Source organism: Silurus aristotelis, assembly GCF_946808225.1.
Source record: "Silurus aristotelis genome assembly, chromosome: 8".
NCBI classification, from domain to species: domain Eukaryota; kingdom Metazoa; phylum Chordata; class Actinopteri; order Siluriformes; family Siluridae; genus Silurus; species Silurus aristotelis.
Genome location: NC_139581.1, coordinates 20836022 through 20857538, shown reverse-complemented (window position 1 = coordinate 20857538; position 21517 = coordinate 20836022). Strand labels below are relative to the sequence as shown.

General features: G+C 39.8%; 1 protein-coding gene across 2 annotated transcripts in view; it reads left to right on the top strand.

Annotated features, from left to right (window-relative positions):
- sik2b (salt-inducible kinase 2b) overlaps positions 1-21517 on the top strand; it is a 50720-nt gene that overhangs the window by 11625 nt on the left and 17578 nt on the right. For both annotated transcript variants that reach the window (XM_083549401.1, XM_083549400.1), the window contains exons 4-6: positions 9161-9322; positions 15724-15848; positions 18046-18169. In XM_083549401.1, the coding sequence (XP_083405527.1) occupies positions 9161-9322; positions 15724-15848; positions 18046-18169 (411 nt within the window). The remainder of the gene's footprint in view (positions 1-9160; positions 9323-15723; positions 15849-18045; positions 18170-21517) is intronic.

Below are 21517 nucleotides of genomic sequence, written 5' to 3'. Positions count from 1 at the left end.
CCGCCCTCCATCTCACCATCCCGTTCTAGTTTCTAATTAAGCCAGAAGTTCACGCTGTAGCTGAATGCTGGGACTGGGCTGGGAAATTAAATACATTTTTTGTTATTAATAATAATAATAATAATAATAATAATAGCAACCAGTTGTTGTTGGGTTTTTTGTTTGTTTTTTGTTTTTTTTATTTTTTTATTATAAATGAGTCCTTTTGAGTCTGGTTCCTCTCAAGGTTTCTTTCTCATAACATCTAAGGGAGTTTTTCCCTGCCACAGTCACCATGGCTGCTCATCAGGGATAAATACACATCGTTCACCTTAACTGTTAAATTCTGTAAAGCTGCTTTGAGATGTCTGTTGTGAAAAGCGCTATAGAAATAAACTTCACTTGACTCAACCGATTATTGTCAAAATAACTGGCAACAAAAGTAAGTACACCCTAAGTGATAATAGCTGTATGTCGTGTAACCATGCAAAGCCACATGTCCTATTCATCATGTTTATGTTTTTGTCCTCGAACCATACAAATCTTGTATTAGAGCAGTTAAATTTGGTGCTTTGAGTACAATTCTCTCGTAATAGTTGAACTGGAGGTTCAACATGGCACCTCATGGCAAAGAACTTTCTGAAGATTTGGGAATTAGAATTGTTGCTCTACACAAATCTGGCCTTCAGCTATCAGAAGATATGTAACAATCTGAAACTAAGTTACTGTACAGTGGCCAGGGTCATACAGAGGTTTTCCAAGATGGTTCCACTTGGAACAGACTTCGCAAGGAACCATCAAAGAAGTTGGTGTGTGTCAGGAGTGTGTGGTGAAGAAACTTTAAAGGATGCAGAAAAAAAAAAAGTAGACGCATGAGTGCTGCAGCATTGCTTTAGAGGATGTAGAAGCGGAAGGTCTGCTTGTCAGTGGTCAAACCATAAGCAACACACTGCAACAAGTCAGTTTGCATGGCCATCGTCCCAGAAGGAAGAGACTTCTAAGGCTTGCTCACCAGAAAGTCTTTAAACAGCCTGTCTTCAGACAGCCTGTCAAAGAACATGAATTACTGGAACCATGTCCTTTGGTCTGGTAAGACTAAGATGTGTAGTGATGCCCTGGTAAGGAGTGCCAAGAAAAGATTGTGTTTTGCCTGCAGTCAAGCATGGTGGTGGTAGCATTATGGTCTGGGGCTGCATGAGTGCTGCTGGTACTGGAGAACAGCAGTTCTTTGAGGGGAAACATGGATTCCAACATGTACTGTTACATTCTGAAGCAGAACATGATGCCCTCCCTTCAGAAATTGGGCCGAACGGCAGTTTTCCAAAATAAAAACAACACCAAACACACTGCCAAGCTGACAGCTGCCTTGCTGAGGAAGGTGAAGTTAATGGAGTGGCCATTATGTCTCCAAGCCTGAACCCTATTAATCACCTGTTGGTCATCCTCAAGCAGAAGGTGGAGAAGCACCATGTTTTTAACATCCAACAGCTCTGTGATGTTATTATGGAGGCATGGATGAGGATCCCAGCAACAATCTGTGCAGCTCTGGTGAATTCCACTGCCCAGGAGAATTAAGGCAGTGCTTTATAACTGTGGTGTTCACACAAAGTATTGACACTTTGGGCACATTTTTGACATGTTCTATAAGGGTGTATACACTTTTGTTGCCAGTTATTTAGACAATAATGGCTACATGTCAAGTTATTTTTAGAGGACTGTTAATCTGTACTGCTGTACAAGCTGCACGTTGTCTACTCTACTTTAGGAATAAAATGGTTGCTGAAATGCAAGGGGTGTACTTACTTTTGTGAGATACTGTTATTGAGTGATTACTGTTAAAAAAAAAAAATAAAAAAAAAAGCCTACTTGGTAAAATATTTTTTTATATTTTATACAAATTAACACTTTATTATCTTGATTAAATTGAAAAATAGTTTACATTTGTTTGACCCCATTTGGTCAAACAATACAGATCAGATTTCAACATACTTTTTCCATTCTTCATGCGATCACTCCTTCTACTGTATATTCAGAATTGTCAGTATTTTCTCCTTTTAAGAGAAATTCTTGAAGTTTGACATAAAACCAGGAAGTGGCTAGCGGCTAAAGCTAGCTATATGGATTCTTTAACGCAAAACAAATCTTATTTCTGGTACGGAGTGAGTAGACACTCTAGTTTCTTTTTTTATACCCCTGACATTGTTGTGCATGTTTTTAAGTAATTTTTAAAAAATGCATTTAAAGAACGAGGCGGAAACTAAACAAACTTACGGTCCGAGACTTAATATGTTCCTGAGGGAACTCAGATTTGAACTATGTTCCGCATGTAAAAAAAAAAGAAAGAAAAGAAAAAGCTCTGTACCAAAATGTTTTGGTACAAATACGTGTACCATTACATAAATATGTGTGTGTGCGTCACAAAATTGCTTCCTATTCACTATATATGCATAACACATAGGGTTTAAGTGGCACTGTAACATGCTTTAAAAAACACTCAGTCACTCTGTCATATTTAACATAACATTTAAATGTGGAATGGGATGTTCAATAAGCACATCTTATGGTTAGGTGACTAAAAACCTTTACTATGGAGAGTAGCTAGCTAGAACTAGCATACCTGATAACACCTCGCCAGCAACAACGACCTCTATCATCAGTAATAGAAATGTGGCGGAAAGAGTGTTCACAAAAAAGATGTTCGCTAGCATTGTTAGAGCTGATAAAGCCTTTCAGCACCAAACGTGCCGTTATGTTTGGAAAAACATCTCCTCTGTTCTCCGCCAGGAATTCAGTCTATAGCCAATATAGCAGATGAGCATTAGAGCTGTGCAAATCTGTAGCCTGCGTGTCACACTGCTATTGTTTTGCGCTTCCACTCTAGTTTTTTCACTCACATGCGTAAAATCCTGACAGGGCAAGCAGGCAGGCAGTTATTTTCCAAGTTGCTTTCCATAATATATGGACTAAATTGATTAATACATGCTGATGTGTTGTGTTTTTTTCTTCTAATAATAATCCTTGAGCTAGTAGCCATGTTTTAGGATTGTTTCCTTTCCAACCAGCACTTAGGTGATCTACCAGCTTTATTGTTCAAGTAAATCTTGCAAAAAAAATTTTCCAGTTTGGGTCACACCCCATCTGATATGGAATCTAATTACAAATGCAGCTGGAGCAGAGTTACAGATCGTGTTAAACCTTTTATATACACCGTTGAGTTACACAGAGGATACGTTGGACTTTATTTCAAAATGAATTTAAACGCCATCTGGAAAGTCTGCTGGCGGTGGACATTTCTCTCGCCCTTGGTGACAGCGAGACGGTGCTGCAGTGCAGCGGTGGAACATTTATTTTTTTTTTTTTTTAGGTCAACTTAATGACGTGAATGTGGTAACTTTGACTAAGAGATCCCTTGCGTTTACCCATGGAGTTCACTTAATCCCTGAGAGTAAATACACTTAAGATTAAGAAGCAGTGCAGCTTTACACAAGCCCGTACACCCTAGACACTAATGTGAAACTGATATTCGGCACTGCCGGCCAAAGGGCAGAGCGTTTGCTAAATCGGTAGCGAGTAGCGCTTTTTGAAAGAGAAAGGGAGAGAAGGAACCCTGAGGGTTGAGTGTAGTACTTTTTAAAAAGGCTCTGCTTGCCAGTTCAGAGGAGAACGAAACATTCCTGGGACCTGTGTGTTTTTTGATTATCGTGATCCTTTCGGTAGAGACACTTGGCAGAATGTTGCACCCTCTTTCTAATCAGTCTCATGTTAGTTAGAATTCCATGGAATTTCCCTTCTTAGCCTTTGGGCTTTATATTTGCTGAAACCGGTTGACATCAGGTTGAAATCAAGTGGCTTATCAAGTTTGATGATAACTATAATCATGCAATACAATTTTATGAGCGCTTATAATGGTGGATTATGATTTGTACCACTTATTATAAACCATATCATACAACCCACTTTTAGAACCAGTATGGATGGTAAAGGGAAATTCTGGTCTGTTGTCCGTAATAGTATATAATAGAAAATTTTTGTAATTATTAATCAAAGGTTATTAGCTGTTTGATAGCAAACTTGGCTACTGTTTTTATTTATTTTATTTTTTTTATCTGCACAAACAGTAGCATAATATTGGCTAGCTTTCTAGGCAACCTAGCCAGATAATAAGGTTGAATATGATTTACCTCACAAATGAAGTGAAGAATAACATGGATACCTCCATGCTCCCCCCCCCCCCCAGAACAAGCTAGTCAACTTACTGTGATGAATAATAAGTGTTCACTCAAAACAGCAACTTGATTAGTCATTGTCATAGATTTAACATGCAGACATATCTGTATGTTAAAAATCTCCACTCTGGGAAGATCCTGCACTAGATTTTGGATTGTGGTAGTGGTGATTTTGCTCGTTCAGCTACATTGGTGTTAGAAAGGTCAGATACTGACGTAGGGTGAGGACCTGGGGTGCAGTCAGCCTTCCAGTTTATCCTTTAACCCATTTAAACCATATCTTGATCAAGCTTGCTTTGTGCACAAGGGCGTTGTCATACTGTAGCTGCTTTGCGTTTTCTAGTTCAAATGAAAGGACAATGTAATGCTTCCACAGGCAACTGTGTGCCTCCAACTTTGTGGTAACAGTTTGGGGATCATTAGCTACATGTAAGCTAGCTGACATTTCCACAGTTCTGCTAGCTTAGTTGGCTTAGCTTGTTGATGAACGTTTAAGTTTTTTGTTAGTTGTCCAGGTTTCCAACAGCATTGCAAAAACATGCCGATCCCCAAACCATGTCTCTGATCTCCAGTGTGGGGGTTTGATACGCAAAAACCATTTCTCCAAAAAAAAAAAAAAAAAAAAAACTTTTGTAACCGTAACCGTGCTAAAAACATTTTTTGGAAGATGAATGAAGAAATTGAGCTTTTATTTAAGCTGGAGAAAACTCTAAGCCAACAAAGTGGGAAAAAAACAAAAATTCTAGCGATGTCACACGATCAAGTTTGAGTTTCTTATTAAATATAGCTCTTGTTGTGCGTGTTTAATGTACAAATAGCTGTAGGCTGTATCTGTAGAGCTGTTTTGCCAGAATAACTGACTCCTTAGCACTGTAAGCACTTTATAGATCATGAGATGTAGATGAGGATTGTTTTCTGCTTTGTCATCTTTGCCCTGTTGTCTTGTGGCAGGAAAAGGCCGTGACATGTTGCGAGCAGGTGGTGTGGTGCGCATACCGCCGAGCCACACGCACTGTAAACACGCTCTGTCTTCATCCTTACCCACTTCCACTCAGGCTAAGGTGGGATTTACAGCTCACAGAGGGTAAATATTATGAGCGAAGTCAGGCGATGCAGGCCTGCGCCACACTTATTGTGCCCACCATAAGTATTGTTTGTGAAACAGTTCGCATGGAGAATGGTGCCCGGTGCTGCCAGGGCTGACTCAGAGCTGGAATGTTTGAGTGCTGCGGGTTTTAGCCTCGCCTAGCACTCCTGAACGTGAGCACAGTGTGGTTGTGCCATTGAGTCTCCAATGACGGCTTTGTAACAGTATGTTTTCATGATGTCTTCAAAGGGAGAATATAAAATGAAAATTGTATGATGATTAGAGGATCTAACTGGATATTACTTCAGTGCATGCACAATATTTTATGTTTTGAGTCTTACATTGGTGAAATTCTTTATTATAGAACTTTTTACATGAATTTATTGTATTGTTGACATGCTTGGAATCTTTTTTAGGAACATAAAAAATAAAAAGAAAATTTGAAATATAATTTGAATGGCAACAATGCTACATCTGTTTGTAGCCATTGGTCAGAGAGAATAATAAAGGATTTGGGAGAAATACTGTTTCCCCACCATCACTTTCAGGGACACTTGCCAAACTGTGAGTTCATGTATGTGGAGGGTAGATAACATCACTAAAAACACAGATACTGTATTTTGCAGCTCAGTTTGAAAAGCTGTGAAGGTCAACTTCATGTGTCTCGGAAGAAGCGAATGTTTGCCTTCACCTTGCCAGTGATTGTGGCTTGATAGGGGAGGGCGGGCTTAGCTGACCTTAAACGGTGTGGTTAAAATGACACCGCTCTTATCATTGAGCATCACTGACATTTTCAGCTTGTTCAATGTTCTTGAGATCTTCCCCTGAGCTGAACAATTGACTAGAGCTGGTAGTTCATTGCAGACCTTATGGGCAGAAATAAGGATTTAAATGGGACTTTTATTAATTGGATAAGATCTGGGCTTCCAGTCTGGCCACATTGGCTGAACCAGATAGTCATACAGAAAAAAACATCACATTGTGTACTTACTAATTACCTCAGTTTTGTGTAATTTCTTTGACTACTAAGCTAATGCAATGTAACCATCACTGCACAATATTACACTGCCATGATATGCAGCTGAAGTGCTCATTTATATGCATTTTATATTTTGAGTAGAAGTTAACACTCAACAGTATGCTAAAAGCAGTTTTTTGGGGTTTTTTTTAACCAATAAGTGTGGGAGATGAGCCACTTAGCCAATGATTTGTGCAGGCATTATACATTCTTCAGTATTAATTATCATGGCCTTGGAGTTCTCGATCATGTGGACTCCCTTTCTAATTAGTTAACTAATGTAAATTAAAACCAAAACTATACAGTAAGTACACTTTTGCTTACATTTGACAAGTATATAGGTAACAGAAGTTAGATATATTTAATATGAATCAAAAATGTATATTTAAAATGTATATTAATCTAAAATGATTCAATAATGATAAATAAATGTTCTATATCTCTATATCGCAACCTCGATACTCACAGGGGTTACGTTCTATGACCCCTCGCGAATAACAAAAAATGGCGAGGGTTTTGACTCCCTTCTTTTGATGGTTCCTTTTTCCAGGGGAATTGTACATGTACTTTACTGTAAACTCAACAAAAATTGCGAATTACTTGTCAAAAATGTTTTATTTATTACTTTAAATGAATAATACAATAATAAAATAGTTTTTCAAACATTTTTATGTCATCTATTAGTACAAACTTTTGAAATTTTGAAATGTTAATCCGAACTTTCGAGCCACTCTCGCGGCTTCTCGCGAATCAGATTTTTCACGAGTTACTCTCAGTCCGGTTCCAAATGAAAAGTCGCAAACTATTGAGGTCGCGTGTGTCAAGGTCACGAGCATCGAGGTATATGCCAGTTTGTCAAAAGGCAATGCTAAAATATTTCTCTTTTCAAGCAATTTGTTCTGGACTATTAAATAGTTTTTCATGTTTTTTTACAAAAGAAAGTGTTTACGAGAATCTATGATCATCCCACTTCCCCGACCATTCATTTCCATGTAAGTTAGAGCAGAACGTAGTGAGGTAAGCTGTGGACTTCGAGAGGAAAGGACTGATTGACTGTTACAGCGTTTATATAGCGGAAATGATTAGAAAATCTAAAAGTCTCATGGATGTAACTTCAGGGAATTTTACAGGCAAGCTGTGGACATCAATTGCTAATTGCTTTGCTAATTTCATCAACATTCTTTTCAAGTCACAATTGCTTTCCTTTTTGAAAGGTTTGGAATTTTCGACCTGGTTAGTATTGTTCTGTAGTAAATAATAAATAGGGCAGTAGTATTTACGCGTGTGTGTGTGTTTGTGTGAGCTATAAATTAGACACAATCTCTGAAACTAGTGTAAACAGCAGCCTGCCAAACGAAAGGAAAAACTCAGGTGACTTGAGGCCAAACAGAAACTCCAGCACCGTAACCAATAAGAGTCAGCTATTGTGTAAAGCTGGTAAACACACCACAGTGAGCTGGAAAAACACACAATCAGGCATAAGGACAAACACACACACACACACATAATGCACACTGAAACTGAACTTCTGTCTCGAAGCACATAATATGTGACAAATAATTTTTCTCAGTTTTACTGGAAATATTCTTGAGCCGGTCTTAAAAAACCTAAGAAATTAGTGTTATGGCTTTTCAAACACTGTCTGTCTCTCCGTCGCATTGTTTTGTTATTAAAAGGCTAGTCAAACTCAAGCTCAAGGGCCACATCAAATTTTTTTGTCCTATCGCAAGACACCATTCAAGCCGAACAACTTGCTGCCTGATCTGCGTCCGCTGTGGCTGATTTGCATCGAGCTCATGCCCCATTTTCACACGAGTAAAGCACATGTAAAACAGCGGCTCACGACAATGCTAGCCTAGCCGGCTCTTGTCTTTTGCAGTGCTAGGTTACTATTTTTTTTCTAGTAATGAGAGAATGATCAGGGTCGATCCTTATCGTTTTTTTTTAAGCTTGTGCTTTTTCAAGTATGTGTCGTTAAATTAAAAATTAATAGAACTTGATTTGTAGTTGAAGCCTGTCTGTTTGTCTTGAATTTATAAAAAAATCTTCTGTGAATTATTATATTTTATTTTTGTATTTATTTTTAAACACACACACACACACACACACACACACCTGTATGTATTTTCTCTTAGACAGACTATGCCCTTATTTATTGTTAACCATGTCTCGTCTCCTTGGAGTTGAGGTTAAGGTTGCAGACACACAACTTTTTTGGCATCAGTTATTATGTTATGGACTACAAACTAAAAAGCACGAATCAGGTAATGGATATAAAAGCAATAGATGAGCTCCAATTAGGGTCATTAAGAAAAAAGTTTCAATATGCAAGAAACGGTTCGAAATTTCCCAGAAATCAGACCCATTAGTGCACTGTTCACCCACACAGGGAAATAAGAGCCTGAAGGGAAATAAGAGCTCAGTTTAGCTGAATCTTGAGTTTCAAAATCTTGCTGTTTAACAACAGGCTGCTTGGAATCATTACATTTTTTTCTCCAACCGTTTTTTGATCATCGGTTCTGGTTGGATGAGACCCGAGTCTGATTTTTTGTTTTTGTTTTTATTTCCTCCCATGCACGTCATCAGCATTTTCGCCAACAAATAAATGACCCACAAACACGATACCCGATATTAGACTTGACGAAATCTCACTAATGCTTTAGGGCTGTTATGTACTAAGCTGTATGATGCACCTAGATTGCAAATATCAGGAAATTAAAGCTGAAATGCGGACCTGTTCTCGCAAATTCATCGCACGATCCCGACCTCGCTGTTCCGATACTTTTGGCAGGGTGTGTACATCACGCGTTTTAGATACGACTAAGTTTAATCCTCGCTTTTATCTTTCAGACTACCTGGCCAAGCACGGACGGCTGAGTGAGCCTGAAGCTCGTCGCAAGTTCTGGCAGATCCTGTCTGCAGTGGAATATTGCCACAACGGCAACGTTGTACACCGGGACCTGAAAGCTGAGAACCTGCTGCTAGACGGACACATGAACATCAAGATCGCAGGTAAAAACAGGACCGTCTGTGTTTTAGAAGCAGACAAATGAGAAATCGAGTGCGATTCTTTATTGTAATATTGAACTAATTGTACACAACTTATGTAAGGTAAAATCTTTTTTTATTATTATTAATAAATACAATAGTATTAGGTTTGCTATAATAGGAATATAATGATATAATGATTGGTGAACTGATGACATACTGTGACCAACCCAAAGTTGAATTTTATTTTAATTTTATTTTTATTATTAAATTTTTTTTTTAAATAAAAGCACATTGCCTTGTGCGGTTTATTTATTTTATTTTACAGCAGTCGGTTTCTAAATTTTTAAATTTTTAAAATAATTTTAACAATAAAAAAAAACAAAAAAAAAACACATAATTTGACCTAAAACTAGAGATTCCTTCCATACATATTCAATCAGTGCTTCCCTAGTTTATGTTTGTGCAGATTGAATTCATTTGTTAGCATTATTTACTTTCTTTTTACATTCACTTATATATACATTAATATGCAAAATATGTGGTGCTATGACTATACAAGCCCCTGTGAATTGAATGTTACCATGGAAACAATCTCTTAGAACCAGCCCATTAATATAAACCTGGGATTTGATTCATGACCAAAAGTATTTAACAGCACTGTGTTAAATAAAACTTTTTTTTTTTTTTTTATGACTAAAATTTATTGTAAAAAAAAAAAAAAAACATTAAACTATAAACCTGACCTAATGAAAGTGTAAAGCGCTCCACACCCACATGTACCATATCCCATAGTCACGGTCATTTCATCCTGCTTCGTCCATGATGTACGTGCATGAGTACTGTAATCTGAGCCCTTCCCTGGTTATAATTTTTCCGCTGACTTTCTTCCAAGGCAGTGTATCCTGTGACTTCAACCAATCTCCAGGATTTCTGGCTCAGATCTTCGGGTTCCTCCAAGAACATTCGCATTTAGTAAACACATCCCGCTGTTATTAATACGGTGCATGCAAAATGATATTTATGGAGAGGGATAATGACACGGCGGGGGGGGGGACTTAAACACACACGCAGGCCAGACGTGTCTGGTTCATGGTCTTGAACAAGAGCCAGATTTGAGTGAAGCGACATTAGTGAGATACGTCCCCTGTGAGATGAACCCTGATGTGTAGCTGTGCTTTGACTAGGAAGTGGAGCTCTGAGAAAATGGATCTGATATTCTGGAGGTAATGGAGTCGGCAAGCTGGAACGGGCACATCCTATGCCGACCAGACGGATACACGCAGCCGTCCGCAAAACGGTATTTACTGTGGGCTACACGGTATTAAAGGCCAGCAGTCTAGATTGGGTACTGTTCCCAAGATGACCGCTATATGAACTATCCAGCCAAGTGGAAAAGAAAGCCTGAGAGACGGACTGAGAGACGGAAAGACTTGTGCACGATAGCACGAAGCTACAACTATACACGCACACAAACACTACTTGTTGTGAACTTGCTCAATACATTACATTAAATAAAAAGCAATTAGCTTTTTTTTTTTTTCTCTCTACAGCATTATTAGTATTGTCTTACAAGTCTCATTTTATTCTTTAACCCAGTGATTAACTGTTTCGAAAAGCTCATCATATCCGTGAATAGCCAATCGGATTGCAACCTTAAAGGATTTTTGAAGCTCATGTCCAGCTAAGTGTACAAAACTCATAATAGGCATATGAAAAGAGCATCAGAGGTGAAGATTAATACTATATCGGTCATTCTAGCGCTCTTGTCGGCTCTCTGTTTACTGCTTTGGCAAACCTTCAGAAGCCACCCACATCTGCAGGCTCTCAGAGAAAGGTCACAGCATTAAGGTAGTCTTTTATCTGCAGCTCGAAAAAGCAACATGTCCGAGCTTAATTGAAGTTCATGCCTAGCGCCGGACGCTCAAATCGGTCAGGCTCGTACGTTTGGACCTTGAAAAGTAGCGTGAATCAGATGTGCCCCGGTTTACCTCATGTGTCCTATGATCGAATTGACTTTTTACGTCAGTTTATGATCTTCTTAAGCAAACGGGTAGGAGTGGACGACTCGTCACGGACATGGGCCAGTTGTGAAACGGCATGTCACAACCGAGTCCCCGGAGACTTGCGCAAGGCCACTGTGCTCACGCTATGAGAGTTGTCGTGATCCTTCGGGTCCACCGGAGGGTTCCGTTATGAAAGAGCTCACTGACCTCTGTACAAGCCTTTTTTTTTTTTTTTTTTTTTTTTTTTTTACACCACTGAAACCAAGCTGTTACGTGTTCCCGCTTCAATAACAGCTGCAGGCCAAGCGGCTGGATAAGAACGAGCGATTGCAGTATGGAGCACCGAGGGACTCACCTCTGCAATTTCAGCCGGGGCAGCATTGACGTCAATCTCTAGCGCTCGGCATTCTGCTTGTAAAGTGGGTCAGCTCTTCTCAGGAGTCTTTACCGTCATTGCCTCGCACATTTCAGATGTTTTTTCTTCCACCTCCTCTCTGTACCTCTCAACTTCCCTTCATATTAATCCCTTCATCATTTTGTCTCCTGGCTTCAGTCTCTCTCTCTCTCTCTCTCTCTCTTCTCTCTCTCTCTCCCCATTGCTCACAGGAATTGAGACAAAATTGCAGTACTGACACACACCATTCATCTTTTGACCCTCCTCTGATTAAATCTACCTTTATAAATCACGCATCCTGCACTAGTCAGAGGAGCTCCTTCTGTTTGCACTTGTAATAGGTATTTCAAAAAGTGCCTCCGTAAAGGTAAAGAAGACGGCACGTTAAATTTTTTATCCCGGAACAAATTGTAACAGCCCAAATCGGTCTCGCCGCAGAACGACTCTGCAGCACGAGAAAGTAAAGGGCACAGATTAGGAAATCATTAGAGTACTGGAGCAGTCAGTGGTTTGTCAGGTAAGATTTTATTAGAGATGGCAAAAGTGCACACATCCCTCACTCAAGTAGAAGTGCAGATACTCATGTTATTAAAAGACTCTGGTAAAAGTTGAAGTACTGATTACATTTTTTTTCACTCAAGTTAAAGTAAAGAAGTTTGGGCTCTGACATGTACGTGAAAGTGTAAGTGAAAAGTAGCCTTTGCTACCATGTTTAAGTGTCATAAGTAACTTGACCTCACATCATATTAATATATTAATACAAAATAATTTCAAATTTTGTTAAATAATGACTGTATCCAGGCTGAACAACCGCCATAGAGAACACAAGCAGAGAAAGGATGATGATCAGTTGATCACCAGGAACGTCCTGTCATGTTTGCATCACTGACTCCCTCTGTCTCATCCACGTTAACCCCATACTTCTTGTTGCTTTTTTCCTTGCTCGTTGTTAGCTTCATAAACTAGCCTACGCCTTGCGCCGTGTGAGAGCCAGGAAATGATACACCAGTGGTAGGTTGAAAAAAGGCACACAATAACAAGAAATAAGTTGATGGGCTGAAAACTGCGCACTGAGAAGGAAAAAATATGGATAGTCACCGAATAGATTAAAACTAAAGTAACGAGCTGGTTGAAAATGTAAGAAGTAGAAAGTACAGATATTTGTGTAAAAAAAAATAATGTAACGAATGAATAATAGATACAAATCAAATAGTCAAATACCAGAAAAATCTACATTAGTACAGTAACGTAATTTGTACTTCATTACTTCCCATCTCTGGATTTTATAGGCTTGATTAGGCTTTTTGTGCCAGCCAGTAAATAAAAGTATATTTGTACCACTTATTTAAATTCTTAAAGGGGCGAATGCATTTCTAAATGAAATACTTAATTTCTGTCTTTGTAAGCTGGGCCTAGTTTTGTTCATTGTGAGGAGAAGCTTCTGGACATTGGCATCTCTTCCTGTCGGTCTCGTTTTAAAAGCGTTACTGTTCATATAAGAGTTTGTATGTTTTAAATGTCTGCTGAGCAACTTGGAAAACCTCCATTATGGCAGTTTGAAGTAAATGCACTATACGGACAAAAAGTTTGTGGACACCTAATTTATAATTTCGATGTATGTGCTTTTTAAACATCCCATTCCACATTTAGTCCCCATTTCCTGGTATAATAACTTCCACATTTTTGGGAAGATGTTCCACTAGATCTTGGAGTGTGTTTGTGGAGATTTGTGCTCATTCAGCCGCAAAGGCCTGTGGCGCAGTCATCGTTACAAATTCACCCGAAAGGACCTGAATAGGAATGAGTTGAGTGCTCTATAGCAGGCCACTCAAGATCTTCCACTCCAAACATATTTTCATGGAGCTTGCATTGTAAACAGGGGTATTGGGCCTGGAACAGGAACAGGTTTGAGTCTTCTCGTTTAAACGAATGGAAAATGTAATGCCACTGCATCCAGAGATATGTTTTAGGGACATTTTCCAAAATTCTAATCGCGATAACTGCACACTCGAATCGATGTACAGTACGAACATTAGTTTGGTAGCTTATCTCAAATTCCCCCTTTCAGCACAAAACGGCTCGTCATGAATTTCGTTTTTCCAAAAACAAGAATTACTTCAGACATCATGCTGGGAACTTGCATTTATTAATGCATTTTATGCTTTTTTGGAAGAAGCCTTATTTTTGTCACATATACATTACAGAACAGTGAGATTCTTTCCCTCACATATCTCCGTGTGTTAGTTTGCGTCAAAGCACAGGCTCCTGAAGCCAAGAGGATTAAGGGCCTTGCTCAGGGGCCTAGCAGCTTGGCAGCTTGGTGGTGTTGGAGCTTAAACCCCTGACCTTTTATGTACAGTAAACCGTTGTTGCTATATTCCAAGCTTAATGGTTGTGACCTGGCTTGCTTGTGTTTTAGATTATTCTGGTTTAATTCAGTCTGCTTGTGATTGGAATGTCATTATGGACAGTTTTTGGATCACTCCAAATAATTAGCAGATTATGTGACCAATTCCTAGATTCTTGCATCCTTCCTTCCCGAACCCCACAGTAGATAGTTGTGATTTTGCTTGTGCCACATGGGTAACCCAAGGTTATGTTTTTTTTTTTTTTAGATTGTGTTTTTCATTTTATAGACATAAGTCAAAGCAACAAAAGGTCATCATTTCAAACACAACACTAATCCGGTTACGGTTCTCCAGTGCTCATTTAGGTTTTTTTAGAATTGCATGGTCTTTATAGACTTTATAGATGATGCCTATGAAGTCTTATGTATTAGGCTTGGCACCACACAACATCTGCTCCAGTTAACCTTCTGTGTCATTTTACGTCTGGATGCAGCGTTTGCATTTAATTAACAGCGTGCGCGTGTTCTACACATGTGGCCATGGATTTGTTGTGCTGTTATTCTATTCCCCTTTTAGGTCGATCCATTGTCCTGTGGTGACACTATGGGAATTTTCCCTTTGCGCAGGGGCGGGAATTAGATTAGCCTTTGCTCTGTTTGCATGCCATATTTGGCGACCTTGCACCATTGTTTTGCCACGAACAGACTCTCTATCTAATCTGTAAGCACTTTGCCCAGCATGTCTGACATATACAAAGCGGAAAAAAATAAAAAAATAAAACTTGGCTGCTTTTCTGTGCCTTTACTGTACCAGTGTCTAGTCTCGAACATTCAGGCTTGTTATGCAGTTTAGAGTGTTATCGAGATGCTGATATACCGGCGTGGTGCGATACATACATATCACAGAGTAAAGCATCCAGATGAAGTGGCTTTATGCAACGAGGCCTTTTTTTTGTAGCAGGTTGTCAGTTTTTGCTTCAAGTCAATGCTGTATGAAAGGCCAAAGCTTCTTGCTGCTTGGGTTTCCACATAATACTTCGTAATGCCCTCAATTAGTGTTTGTATTACAGGTCATAACCTAGCCCAGGATGTTAATGACTGGGTTAATGACAAAAATGGAGATTTACACTCAATCACGATGGGTCACGAGCTCTGATCGTGGAGACAAGAGAACCGTAATGACATCAGAGATCATTTATTATTCTCTGTAGCTCTGATTGAAAATAGCTCGGTACTGGAGCAGGACCTTCTCCATGCACTTGGTGTCCAAAGCCAAGTACACTGTCTCGCCTGAGGGTTAATGAGCATATGTCTCGCCGTCATTATCTCTCCCACCTCCTCATGACCTGATTCACACAAACGCTGCTGTAATTCAGGCTGCTGTCAGTCACCACATGCCTCCCATGAGCCAGGCTTCTAATCCCCCTCTGATTTGTGTGCCACTGCAGGAGAGAATGATCTCGCTCTTTTCACTCATCTCCTTTCCTCCTGTCCACCCCCTCATCCAAAACAGCGCAATCTGTCATGCTCATCATCCACCCTTAAATTCACATCTTGCTTTTCCTTCTTTCTCTCTCTCTCTCTCTCGCTCTCTCTCTCTCTCTCTCTCTTTCTCTCTCTCTCTCTCTCTCTCTCTCTCTCTCTCTCTCTCTCTCTCATCTGTCTGTCTTTACTACAGATTTTGGCTTTGCAAACTTCTTCCAGCCAGGAAAGCCTTTGGCCACATGGTGTGGCAGCCCCCCATATGCTGCCCCTGAAGTGTTTGAAGGACAGCAGTATGAAGGACCACAGCTAGACATCTGGGTAAGTCTTTTGTGCATGAGGGTTTTTTTTTTTTTTTTGACCGATTCAACAGGAAATGCCCCAGTGATGAAATCACGTCACATCTTACCTCAGTAAATTCCCCTACAGCTTTGTAAAAAAGTACAATTGAAAAAGAATGGCTTTATGTGAGGAAAAAAACTGCTTAAAATGTTAAAACAATTGTTCTGGTGCCTGTATAGAGGATGAGCCACTGTGGATATGTTGTCCTTCTATAATGGCAAAATGAAGACAGTAGTAATCACGGGGGTGTCAATACTTACTCACTTTACCGTTCAGACTATAAATATTCATGTTTGAAATCTGAATTTTAAATGATCTATGTTCATTTGTAAGCATTTTTTAATAGTGTAATTTATCCCTTATGTATTGAGCATAGATAATAGGAATAGGAAGCCATTTTGTGACACACACCAAATATATATATATATATATATATATATATATATATATATATATATATATATATATATATATATATATATATATATATATTTGGCTGTAACAGGTTCCCTCTGACCAACCTCTCACACTTTAGCAACCATTTTAGTATATCTTCTTAGTATATCTTCTACAATAATATAGAAATAAAACTGAAAAACCCTAAAAAAAAAAAAAAAAAGTGTCAAGTGTGAATATTTTGTGTGAGCACCATTGTTCTCTAGCTCTAGAATTCACCATAGCACAGGTTGTTGCTGGGATTCTCTTTCACTCCTCTATAATGACATTTACGGAGCTGCTGGATGGCAGATGCATGGTGCTTCTCCACATTCTGCTTGAAGATGCCCCCCAGATGCTCAATAGGGTTCAGGTCTGGGGACATACTTGGCCACTTTATCACCTTCAGCTTCCTCAGCAAAGCCCTTGTCATCTTGGCGGTGTGTTTGGGGTCGTTATTAGTTTGGAGAACTGCCGTTCGGCCCAATTTCTAAATAGAGGGCAACATGTTCTGCTTCAGAATATCACAGTACATCCATGTTTCTCTTATTAAACTGCAGTTCCCCAGTACAAGGAGCACATATGCAGCCCCAGACCGTGACGCTACCACCACCATGCGTGACTGTAGGCAAGATACATTTTTCTTGGTGCTCTTCACCAGGGAGTTGCCAAACATCCTGGATACAATCTAAACCAAACAAGTTTATTTAGTCTCATCAGACCTCATGACATGGTTCCAAGTAATTCGTGCTTTGGACAGGTTTTCTTCAGCAAACAGTTTGCGGGCTTTCTTGTTAACCAGCTTCAGAAGAAGCATCCTTCTGGGAAGACAGCCATTCAAAGGGACTCGTTGCAGTATGTTGCGTATGGTCTGAGCACCGACAAGCAAACCTTCTGTTTCTGCAAGCTCTAAAGCAATATTGCAGTATTCATGCGTCTGTTTTTCGAAGCAGCTTCTGCACCTGACGCACAGCACGATGACTCAACTTCTTTGATGGACCCTTGCGAGGGCTGCGTTGAGTGGAACCCGTCTTGGAAAACCTCTGTATGACACTGGCCACTGTACTGTAACTTGGTTTCAGGGTGTTACTGATTTTACAGCCTAGGCCTTCTTTGTGGAGAGCAACAATTCTAATTCTCAAATCCTCAGAGAGTTTTTGCCATGAGGTGCCATGTTGAACATTCAGTGGTCAGTATGAAAGAATTGTACTCGTATTTCCATAGAGCTGGCATTGCCAGCTGGAACAGGTTTGGGTCTCCTAGTTCACGTGAAGGGAAAATGTATTCCAAAGTCAGTCTATACATTTGTGTGCCTTCAAGTTTGTGTATCTGAATGTCATGTTCATCTTATAATGGCCTTTAAATCACACAAATATTCAAACATACCTACTAACAAACTACTAACTAACATACTTGTCATGATCTGTGTTTCTTATCGAGGTTTGAGAATTGAGTTTTTATCCATTTTTGGATGTGTCACCACTGCCTTTCCTCTAAAGTATGTATTTAGATGACACCCGAGCAGCTAATTAGTCATGCGACAGGCTGTTTGCATGACCTCTTGTGCTCATCTGATGTCAGCGTGTAAACCGAACAAGGTCTACAGCACATGAGAGATAGTCATGTGAGAGCACCTGTACTTTGACACCTAATGCGTAGTGTGTATCTGCTGCGTTATCTAGTTATGCACTGTTAATGATTGTGTTGTGTGTGTGTGTGTGTGTGTGTGTGTGTGTTGCAGAGTTTAGGGGTGGTCCTTTACGTGCTGGTGTGTGGCGCCCTGCCTTTTGATGGTCCCTCCCTGCCTGTGTTAAGGCAGCGCGTGTTAGAAGGCCGCTTCCGAATCCCATACTTCATGACTGAAGGTGAGCAACTTCAAATTTATTTTTCCTCACTGAGGACGAGACGAAGGAAACAATAAAAACTTGGCATTCATACACGCATCTGTAGAATCTCCGTGACGGGAACAAAGGGGCGTGCGGAGTGTGTTATTGAAAGGCCAAGAAACAAAAACGACACTTGACTTGAAATTGAATCGAGTTTAGTTTCCGAATTCCACGAATGCTTTCCCTGAAACCTAATCCCATTCAAGAGTGTTCCACAGTGTTCCTACTGCAAAAACCTACACACCAGCTGCTTCCTGGATGGGTTCTCGTGTATATGGGTGGAGCTCCAGCCCTCACACCGCCTACTAGTCGAGCAATTCGAGCCGTTCCTCTGAACGCGAAGGGAAGAACATTGTGTGCTTTTTACTTTACATTTCCTCCCTGCTGCATGTCCTCATCGCACAGGACTGCATCCCCACAGAGCAAGCACATTCCATCACTCTCTCTCACTCACTCACACGTCCACACATCTACACACTGCTCCTCTAGTGCAGGCTTCACTACTGCTCACGCAACATACCCAGAGAATCCTTTCCAGTTTTTTCCCCCCTTTACAGCTCATAAGTGTGTACAAGAAAATGTAAAAAAAAAAAATAATAATAACTTGAAAACTTTCAACCTCGGCAAGATCTTTTAGGACCAGAAATACCCTCGATTCTAAATAAGAAACGTTTGCATGAAACACATTTGGAGCCCCTACACTAACGCTACTCTTCCATAGTTGACTCTTTTGCAATAACAGCATATCCTGGAGTGCTTTATTCCTCTTATACCACAACAGTCGACATGCACGTCATATTAATGCGAAACAAGTTAATTCCTGTTATTACCTACATTATAACACAAATATTTTCCTCATGAACCTAAAAAAAATATAAAATTCTATGTACTTTTTAGCTCAAATTTTCAACTTAATCTCCTCTATAGCATCTATAGGACTGGAATTTAAACATTTCCACATACAGTGGTGAACTATATTGGGGGGGGGTATTGGGACACCTGATGTTTCCAGCCATGTGAGCTTCTTCCCCAAACTGCTACCACAAAGTCGGACACACGCAATTCTATAGGATGTCTTTCAACGTGGTAGAAATTAATTTCCCCTTCACTTTAACTAGGAGACTTAGACCTGTTCCAGCACCATGATGCCCCTCTGCCCAAAGCCAGCTTCATAAAGATATGGTTTACATGGGTTGGAGTGAAGATCTGACCCTAAACCCTATTAAACACCTTTGAGATGAATTTGAGAACTGACTGCAGCCCCAGGCTTCCTTATTCTACATCAGTTACCTGCCTTTACTAAAACCCTTGTGCCCAATCTAATCTAGTGGAACTTCTTCCCAGAAGAGTGGAGGATATTGTACCAGCAAAATCTCCCTATTAGATTATGGACTGCTCCAACAGCTGCACTTGCCTTCCAAGAAAAGCTAGTTATAAGTAAACGTATATTTATTTTATTGTTATGCGTAAAAGAAAGTAATGTGTTGATCCGTGATAATCAGACACATGCTACAGGTTTGGAAAATTAGCTTGAAAACAGCACTGGTGTTTGTTTTCCTTTAATCTCCATCCAGGCTTCTGTCCTTAAAGGGGCTTCTGTCAGACTTCATGAGTATGAACTTTGGAAGGCCGTAAGCCTTTCACATTTTTTGAGAACATTAAGAGGACAATCGGTCCGTCAATCAAGGAGACGGGGGTGATACGGCAAAGAAAACTTTATTTTTTTCCTTCTTTTTTTTAATAAGTGCGTTCAATAAGAGAGAATGTCAGCAGTTTGACCGAGACGAATATGTCGATGTTTTTATTCCCGGCTTCATATGAGAGAGATTATACAGAGTCGCACTGTCTAATGGAAAACATCATTTGCGGCTTTTGAACTCTCCTAAGCGCTTGATTAAAGCACAACGCTCCTACGACTCTTTTCCAACGTCTCGTCTCCTGTTATGATTTAAACCAAAGTGGACACCTTAATTTTAAAATGGACTTAGCTGGTAAGTCTTTAAACATGGGGAACCATAGAAATCGCTCCACTGTGATGACTCAAAGGAATAAAGCAGCTCGATCAAACTGAAGCGCAATTAAGCAGAGAATTAAGCACACATTGTTGAGGGAAATAATAATAATGGGTAGAATTCTCAAATCTGATTGGTCAGGACGGCTCGGACAGTCGTTCCAGCTATAATAAATCCAAATGTGAACTTACACTATAAGAACAACTTATACACTTGTGGACACCTAAATATCAGATTCATACATGCTTTTTAAACCACATACTACATGTATTCCCCTTTTCCTGTTAACCCCCAGTCTTTCGGAATGATGTTCCACTAGATTTTGGAGTGTGCTTATGGAGATTTCTACTCCTTTAACCACAACGGTGTTAGCAAAGTCGGGTAGTGATGTAGGATACGTGAGGAGGCCTGTGGTGCAATCAGTGTTCCAATTCATCCCAAAGGTATTCAATTGGGTTAAGGCCAGAGCTCTAAAGCACGCCACTCAAGATCTTCCACTCCAACCCCATGTAAGCCATATCTTCAAGGAGCTGGATTTGTGCAAAGGGACATTGTCATCTTGGAACAGTTTTGGGTCTCCTAGTTCAAGTAAAGGGAAAATGTAATCAATAGGCATCATATACAATGTCGGGTCACGTCAGGTGTCTCAATACTTTTGTCCAGATTTCCAAAAAAAAATGTCGCCAATGAAACAACGTATTATCGAATACCGGTTTCAAGACAGCTGTGCTATAAAGCCCATTCAAAAAAATCAACAAGACTAGTTTAACTGTTTTGCATGCATTTGATCGGTCTGTAAAGAAATTCCCTGCTCTCAAAGTTTATTTTTAAAAAGGGCTTCACTAAAACTTGGAAACGAAGTTAAACTGATGGATTTATGATGACCGATGCTTTCTGCTGTAGATGTGTTTAGTGTGTGTGAGACGTGAGACAGTCAGACCTCGTACCAGTTTCCAAGGTGGTAGGACAGTGGTTAAGGCTCTTGGTTACTGACCGGAAGGTCGGCGGTTCAAACCCGAGTATCGCCGATCTGCCACTCTTGGGCCTCTCAGTGAGAACCTTTAACCCTCTGTGCTCCAGGAGGAATCCATCATGTATCCCTGCGCTCTGAACCCAATTTCCGAACATCGTTGGAATCTTAGAAGAAAGAATTAAACTCTGCTGTAATGTACATTTTGACAAGTATAAGCACATTTTCTTTTTTTTTTTTTTTTTTTAATTCATTGCCTTTTCAACGTTTCAAAGGTGCTGATGCGAGTTTTTTTTGGCACTCCTCATTCATCGTTAAAATAAAGGAGGTGGAATAAAGTATAGA